Source organism: Entamoeba nuttalli (assembly GCF_000257125.1).
Source record: "Entamoeba nuttalli P19 unplaced genomic scaffold asmbl_2305, whole genome shotgun sequence".
Taxonomy (NCBI): domain Eukaryota; phylum Evosea; order Mastigamoebida; family Endamoebidae; genus Entamoeba; species Entamoeba nuttalli.
In genome coordinates, this window is record NW_008575218.1 from 273 (window position 1) to 8,365 (window position 8,093).

The 8,093-nt window shown below is 25.9% G+C and overlaps 4 protein-coding genes across 4 annotated transcripts; 3 read left to right on the forward strand and 1 right to left on the reverse strand.

The window, feature by feature from the left end:
* Positions 1-1,099: 1,099 nt before the first annotated feature.
* ENU1_018000 (19S cap proteasome S2 subunit) lies at positions 1,100-3,631 on the forward strand (the record flags this gene model as incomplete). The annotated part of the gene is made up of 1 exon (XM_008856906.1): positions 1,100-3,631. One exon carries the CDS (start codon positions 1,100-1,102, stop codon positions 3,629-3,631), a length of 2,532 nt encoding a protein of 843 aa, XP_008855128.1.
* A 199-nt stretch (positions 3,632-3,830) lies between these two features.
* Positions 3,831-4,534, forward strand: ENU1_018010 (hypothetical protein; the record flags this gene model as incomplete). Its single annotated transcript, XM_008856907.1, has 2 exons — positions 3,831-4,073; positions 4,133-4,534. The coding sequence occupies 2 exons, from the start codon at positions 3,831-3,833 to the stop codon at positions 4,532-4,534; spliced, it is 645 nt and encodes a 214-aa protein (XP_008855129.1).
* A 1,029-nt stretch (positions 4,535-5,563) lies between these two features.
* On the reverse strand, positions 5,564-6,658 carry ENU1_018020 (hypothetical protein; the record flags this gene model as incomplete). Its single annotated transcript, XM_008856908.1, has 1 exon — positions 5,564-6,658. One exon carries the CDS (start codon positions 6,656-6,658, stop codon positions 5,564-5,566), a length of 1,095 nt encoding a protein of 364 aa, XP_008855130.1.
* A 265-nt stretch (positions 6,659-6,923) lies between these two features.
* ENU1_018030 (Myb family DNA-binding protein, SHAQKYF family protein) lies at positions 6,924-7,547 on the forward strand (the record flags this gene model as incomplete). The annotated part of the gene is made up of 2 exons (XM_008856909.1): positions 6,924-6,986; positions 7,044-7,547. 2 exons carry the CDS (start codon positions 6,924-6,926, stop codon positions 7,545-7,547), a joined length of 567 nt encoding a protein of 188 aa, XP_008855131.1.
* Positions 7,548-8,093: the final 546 nt, after the last annotated feature.

An 8,093-nucleotide genomic window follows, 5' to 3' on the forward strand; every position in this document is an offset into this window, starting at 1 on the left:
ATCAGAAGAATGTTTTTCAAACTTCGTCAACTTATTTATTCTTTATTTAAGTATCTGTCTTCTCTTTATTTGATTTTTATTGTGTATTAAAATGCTTTTTTTTACTTTCTTGTTTTATGATGAGAGAATATGTAAATGACTCTATTATTATGACTAATTTCTTTATCAGTCACAACGACATGCATATTTTTCTTTGGTGGTACTATATTATCAAATATATTTGCACTACAACGAGTAAAGAAACAACCATCTTTATGCATACACACTCTTCTATTATAATGAATGATACTCCATCACAAATAATAACCAACACAAATCTTTGAAATATTGAATGATATTTCACCAAAACTAATATCATAACCAGAATACAGTTGGTTACTCAAAATATAAATATCATTTAATATTTTGGTTGTGTTGTATTTCTGGTGTGTTATCTTCGAATCAAATAAAGAACTATTAAAAATATATAGTAAAATTTATAACATTTATTGGACATTGTTTGAACAAAAACAACTGATGCCAAACATTATGACAATCTCATGTTATAAAAACCTACAGACAACTTGTCTATGAGACATAAATGTATTACATACCAATGCAAAATGAAACAATAAATTATATTATCTTAAAAAGATTGATTAAAATGGAACTAAAAGTAGAGAAGTAATATGGAATGTTAAAAAAGGGGTGTGGGTAATAAACAAGTTAGAAATATGAAAATAATTGGAGAGTATTATTGTCATTAACCAAGTTAGAATATAGTTCAGTAAAAATCAAAGTTAGATAAAATTATCAGTGAAGTGCCAATGAGTAAAATAAAAGAAAGTGGTGTTGATGAAATTTAATTTATTCGTTTATTGTTTGCTTATTATTTCCATTGAAAGCATAATCTTTTTTATAAGATAAAATCATTAAAACAAGAATTTAATTGGATATTATTTAGAATAAATAAATAAAATAATCCTGAAATATACATTATAATTATCTAAGATTATTAAAAAAAAAAAAGAAAAAAGTGATGAAGTTTTAAGAAAATAAAAAAATAAAAAGAAAAGAAAGTGAAAAAAGAACTGACAACTTCAAAATCAAAATAAAGAATATGAGTCGTCCAACAAGTAAAACACCTGTCGAAATTAATGAAGATGATCAATTAAAAGAAGAGATTGAACTTTTAGTCAAACGTATTCAAGATCCAAACATTGAAATATCAACTAGTGCTATTGAGTTATTGCGTAAAACATTAAGGGGAGATAACACATCTTCTTCAACAACATTACCTAAAACAACAAAATTTATTCGACCATATTTGGATCAATTAAAACAATTTCATTCGCAATTAACAAATGGAGAATTAAGACAATCACTTGCTGATGTGTTAAGTGTTTTAGTAATGACTAATGGAGAAAAAGGAGAGTCATTAAAATATAAGTTACTTGGTCATTTAGATGATTTAGGACAATGGGGACATGAATATACAAGAAACCTTACTGGAGAAGTTGTTGATGTTTGGCAACAACAAAAAGACTTACTTGTTCCTATTGCTCAAAAATTGATTGAGTTTCATATTGAACATAATGCAGAACAAGATGCTGTTGATTTTTGTATTGAAACAAATAATTTAGCAATGTTAGAACAATATAGTGAGAAAGCTCGATTTGATAAATTATTATTATATGCATCATCATGTGCAGCTTATTATCCTGAACCACAAGACAAACAAATTTATCAATTTTTATTACATATTGCTCTTAAACAACATAAATATTCTGATGCTATTAGGTTAATGCTTAAAGCAAATGACTTTGGAGGGTTAAATCAAATTATTGAAGAAAACCAAAACAATCAAGCTAATTTAATGCAAATTGGATATTTATTATCAAGAATAAGAGATGAAAATATTATTAATTTAATTCAAAATGAAACTGTTAAAACAGCTCTTGGAAATAGTAATTTAAATAAATACTTTACTGAATTAATTAATGCTTTAGGATTAAAAGAAGTTAAAACTCCAGAACAAATTTGTACTTCTGCACCTTTACCAAGTCGTCTTACTGTTAGTCAAAAACCAGAACCACAAGATTCAAAAGACATGGGACTGTGTGTAGCTGATTGTTTAGCTAATGCAGGATTTGGTTATGACTCATTAATTCACGCTAATAATGGAGATTATGTTATTACAGGACGAAGTGAACGACAAATAGCATCAGCTTCTGGAATGGGATTAATTCATTTATGGAGACCAGAAGATGTTGAACAATTTACTTCATTTATTGGATCTGATTCAATGTATGTTAGAGCTGGTGCATTATTAGGTATTGGAACATGTTGTAGTGGAGTAAAAAGTGATGTTGATTTTGCACAAGTCTTTTTAAGTGATAAATTAGGAGCAGAAACATCTGCTATTGAACGTAAGCTTAGTATTTTTGGATTAGGACTTGCATATGCAGGAACACGGAAGACAGAAATGAAAGAAACATTAATTGCAGTATTAAATGATATCAATGCAGTTGGATTTGAAACTGTAGGACATGCTGCTTTAGCATTAGGACTAATATTTCAAGGAACTATGGATGGAGATATTGCTGATCAAATACTTTCAATTATCTTTTCTAATGATGGAAATGGAGATTTCTTAAAAAGTGTTTCATGTAAAATGTTAGTTATTGGATTAGGACTTTTGCATTTATGTTGTGGTGAAAGTGCTTCATTAGTAATGGACACTGTAAGAGCATTACCATCACCAGTAAATCAATATGCAATGTTAGTTGTTTCTTCTTGTGCATTTGCAGGAACATCAAATATTTTAAAAGTTCAACAATTAATGGAAGCATGTGGTAAACATGATGAAGATGATGAAACAAAAGCATGTGGAGTTGCTGTTATTGGAGTTGCTTTAGCTTTAATGTCTGATGAATTTTCTACTGAATTATCAACCCGACTAATTAATGAAGTTCAAAGATATGGAGAACCATCAGTTAAAAGATATGTTCCATTTGCATTAGCATTAACTTCTATTGGAAAACCAAAAGTAGGATTACTCGAACAATTAACAAGACTAGCTCATGGGTCTGATTTAATTGCTGCAAGAAATGCTATACTTTCTATTGGACTTGTTTCAGCTGGAACTCAAGCAACACGAGCAATAAGTTTATTAGATCAACTTGCTGCATTTTTTGTAAATGATCATCAGTCATTATATTGTGTTAAAGTTGCACAAGGATTAGTTCATTTAGGAAAAGGAACAATTGGAATTAATCCAATGTATTCAGATAGATTTATTATGGATCCTATTTCATTAGCAGGAATTTTAATATTCATTTTTATTGGTGGAGAAGGAATGGAACGTATTTCTGGATTAAATACATATATTATAAATGCTTTATGTCTTGCAATGAAGCCAAGAATGTTTATGCCAATCGATGAAAATGGTAAAGTTGTTGAAACTTCTTGTAGAGTTGGTGTTGCAGTTGATGTTGCAGGACAAGCTGGATCACCTAAAACTATTACTGGATTCCAAACACATAATACACCAGTCCTTATTGGTGTAGGAGAAAGAGCCGAATTAGCTGTTGATGATTATTCTTCATTATCAAGTGTATTGGAAGGAATAGTTTTAGTTAAGCATAACTAGAAATTGAATTAAAAAAAAAGAAAAATATTTAGTTTCATTTTTGAAAAAAGTTTATGAAAAAAGAACTGAGAATGAAGTAATGGAGAAATCAAGGATTTTTGGTATTTGTTTTGGTATTTTTTTAATCATTTCAGGCATTAGTGTTGAAATAGTTTCTGGTTTTGGAGGGTTTAATAAGATAATAGATTCCAAAAAGTCAATGATAAAATATAGTAAAACATTTTTTAGAGGGTTTAATTATGCTATTGGAGTGTCTTTATTTATTTGTGGTTTTTTATTAATTATTGCAAGTTGTTTAATGAATGGATTTATTATTAATGGAGGAGGAATAATAAATGTATTATTCTTAATATTTATTATTGGATCAATCTCTTATTTTTCATATGACTTAAGACAACTTTTTACTATGGATGAGGAGAAAGCAAAACCATTTCAAATTCCTGTTTGTAGTTATTGGTTATCGATTTTTAATACTTTAAATTAAGAGTAATTACTATTTAGTATGATTGTTGTGGTTGGAAATTTACTAATATTACTACACTTAATAATTCTACATGTCAAAGTCCTATTGGAATTAAAACTGGAAAAACTTGTTTTCAAGTTTTAAAAGATATAGAATATGCTGATTATCAAGAAATAGTCGTTATGATGTATTCTATTGTCTTAATTCTTATTAGTGAAAGTTCTTATAGATTACTTAATGAAACTCTTCAACAACAAAATATAAATCAAGAAGTTTCTATTCTCCCAAGAATAACAGATGAAATAACTGATAATAATGAAGAATATGCTAATGATTCAAATGATAACATTAATTCTCCATTATTAATAAATTCTCAAGAAGGAATTACTCAAAGAATTAGTGAATCTACAACTACAAATTCTGAGGATTATTTAGTTTAATTTATTTGCATCTTTCATTTAAAATATAAAAATCATTTTATTATTTTTGATATTAGATTGAACTTTTAAGTTACCTCTCCATCTAAAAGGTGTTTTAAAATCAAAAAAATATTTTATTTCTTTGGTGCATTTGTAGACATAATTCACTTTGAGTTTATTATTGATAATATCAATTAATAATATCAAAATTAATATTAGAACTTAGATAATTATGAATTATTTTTTATTATTACAATATAACATTCTTATACTAAAGAAGATAATACTATTTTATTAGTAATAAACATATAAATAATAAGTTTATAATTAAAATTGCTTCGATACAATTTATATTTCCTATAATTTTATTTTTAGTTATTGTTCTTTTATACTAATTATTTATTGTTTAGTAATTTGTTTTTAAGAAAATAATTTTAAACCAAACAATAAACAAGAAAAAAAGAAATAAATGAATTGTTAATTTAAATTATCATTTATTTTATCAGTATTTTATCATGTTACCTCAATTTTTTTGGTTAATATTGAAATAAATTATTTTATTTATAACATTATTTTATTGTGTTACATTAATAAATAATAATAGTATTAATTAAAGAGGATATAAAAATAAAATAGAATTTTTTAAGTTTTTAAAACACATTTGATATATTTTGAATTTAGTTTATGTAACAATTTCATTGAACTTCTCATCTTTTTTCAAATTTACTCATTTTTATTTCTTTCTAATTCCTTTAAAATTTTATTAATCAAAAAAAGAGGAATTATCAAAATTTATTGAATCGATAATATTATAAAAATTTCAATGTTTTTTTGATAAAAATGAAATTATTTTAATAATACATTAAAATATTTCATTAAATCATCTTAAAATCAAATAAAAATAAAGAAACTAAATATTAAATGATTAAATTATAGTATTTAAGGTAAAAAAATTAGTTTAATCAAAATAATTGAAACAAATAAATATAATTTTTTTTATTTTATTAAAATATTTTATTATAATTTAGTTCAAAACAAATGAATTATCATTTACTTCTTCTTTAAAATTTTTACTACTTTCTTTTCAGATTTTTTAGCAACAACTTTTGCATTCTTTTTATTCATTTGTTTGGTAACTTTAGCAGTAGCTATTGTCTTAGCAACTGAGCCAACTTTCTTTTGTAATTTGGCAATTTGTTTTTCTGCTTTTTTAACATAATGATGTCTTTTAGATTTTTGGTGTTTAATCTCGTTCTTAGCAACTGAGATTTTTGCTTTTAAGTCACACATCTTTTTACTTAATTTTTTTAATTTTAATTTGAGTGCTTTTACTTTATAACAGCTACATTTCTTTGAAGCTGTTGAAGATGTTGGTGCTTTATAACTATTCTTTCTTATCTTTCTTTCAACTTTCTTTTCAACTCTCTTAATTTTTTTGATTTGTCTAAAAGCTTTCTTTGGTGAAACCTTTCCTCTAATTACTTTTTTTAATTGTTTAAGTGCTTTTTTTGCTTGTCTCTTTTGTTTTGGACTAATTCTTTTTCTTAACATTCTTTTGACTCTTCTTAATAATGACCTTGCTTTTCTTTGTGCTTTCTTTGTCTTATATCTTCTAGTTGGTCTTCTTCTATTAATTCTCCTATTAGCTCTTCTTTTAATATTTGATTTTTTAACCAATCTTCTTCTGTTTATTTTTCTTTTATTGTTTCTTCTTCTGTGTCTTCTGTTATTTCTTGCTCTATGCTTTCTGTTATTTTTCTTAAAATGTTTTCTATGACTTTTTCTACGATAATGTCTTCTTGGTTTTCTATGATGTCTTCTAAACCATCTTCTCCATGATCCTCTTCTTCTTCTACGTCTTCTTCGTTCTTCATCGTCATCATCTTCTAAATCAAATTCACTATCCCCATCTTCTTCATCGTCATCTTCTAATTCTTCATCTTCTAATTCTTCATCTTCATCGTCATCTTCATCGTCATCTTCATCTTCATCGTCTAATTCATATTCATCTTCATCGTCATCTTCATCGTCTAATTCATATTCATCAAGGTCATCACTTTCTAAGTCAAAGTCTTCATCAATAGTGAATTCTTCTTCAGCAAATGTAAAAACACTAAATAATAGTATTGCCAATAACAGTTTCATATATTATGAATTTATAGTTCAAATCTCTTTTTATTAAAGGATTTAAAAGGTTGATTTTTGGTTTTTTTTCTTCTCAAATATACTAAAAATCTTTATGCTTCTATCTAAAATACATTAAAATTATCTAAGATATTTTACTTAAATACAATCTCCAAAGTCTTTTTCATTTAATAGTTCTTATCTTGTTATCTTCCAGAATGAAAAATAAGATGAAAAGGTATATTGTCTTAAGTACAAATCTTCTAGAATAGAAATGAGAATAAAAATGAGTGTCACTCTTTCTTCTACTGAAAATGACACAACAGATACTAACAGTGTTGTTGAACTGGTTTGTTTCTTAGTGCCTTTTAAGCTCCCTTAAAAAAATTAAAAGTTTAATGTATAGAACTTATTCAAAACAACTGGAGGAATTAAACAAAATAGAAAAAGGCGAGAGACATGGACTGACGAAGAAAGGTCTAAATTTGAAGAGGCTTTTAATAAATATGGAAGGGATTATGCCAAAATATCTGCTTTTATTGGTTCAAAAACCATTTATCAAGTCCGTAGTCATGCACAAAAGTTCTTCAAAAAGAAAGGAATGACACTAAAAATGGCAGGAGAAAGAACAAACCATCCTTTTGTTAATATTTCAAATGAAGAGTACAACCAAAAAAAGAATGAGGTTATTAACAAAATCAATCATATTTTATCTCAAACATATTCTCAGTACGAATTTACAAAACAAGTTGAGATGAACTCTTATATTAACACATTACAACGGTGTTTTGGGCAAAACAAGAATCACTCTTTCCTTGTAGTTACAAAGAGTAATGCCTCACGAACAAAACAACCACCGTCTAAAGAAAAAACTGCACTCAATCCATTTTTCAATCAAACATTGATTTGATAATTTTTTGATTAGGTGTTTTATAAAAAAATGATAATTTAAAAGTATGTATCTAAGATAATTTATCATTATAGTTTAAAGCCTCGCAAACACCAAAAAAATAAAAACAGTGTTACAGAGACAAGTCAAGTTGAAAATCACAACCATTTCTAAAAGAAAGTTTAGGAAAAAAAGATAAGTCATAAACGAGACTCTTTAAGAACATAAAATAAGCAACAAACCACATAACCTATTCAAATAATACAACTTCAAGAAGGATATTAATAAGTTTAAAAGTTCAAAAGAAAATAGTTGTTAAATTATCATATAAGACATTACATGTTCAAGACACTAGTGTTAGTGTCAATTCTTGTCTTTTACAGTTTATACTTAAAAAAAATAAACTCTTTTCAAGAAAATAAAGTATTTATTTTTAGTAAATACCATTTTAAACTCTTCTTAAGAAGAATATGACTTTTGCTTAATATAAAAACGTCAACACTAATTGATCAATATCACTCTTTTTTTCTAATAAAAAATTAAAAAGCAATTAATTAAGTATTAATA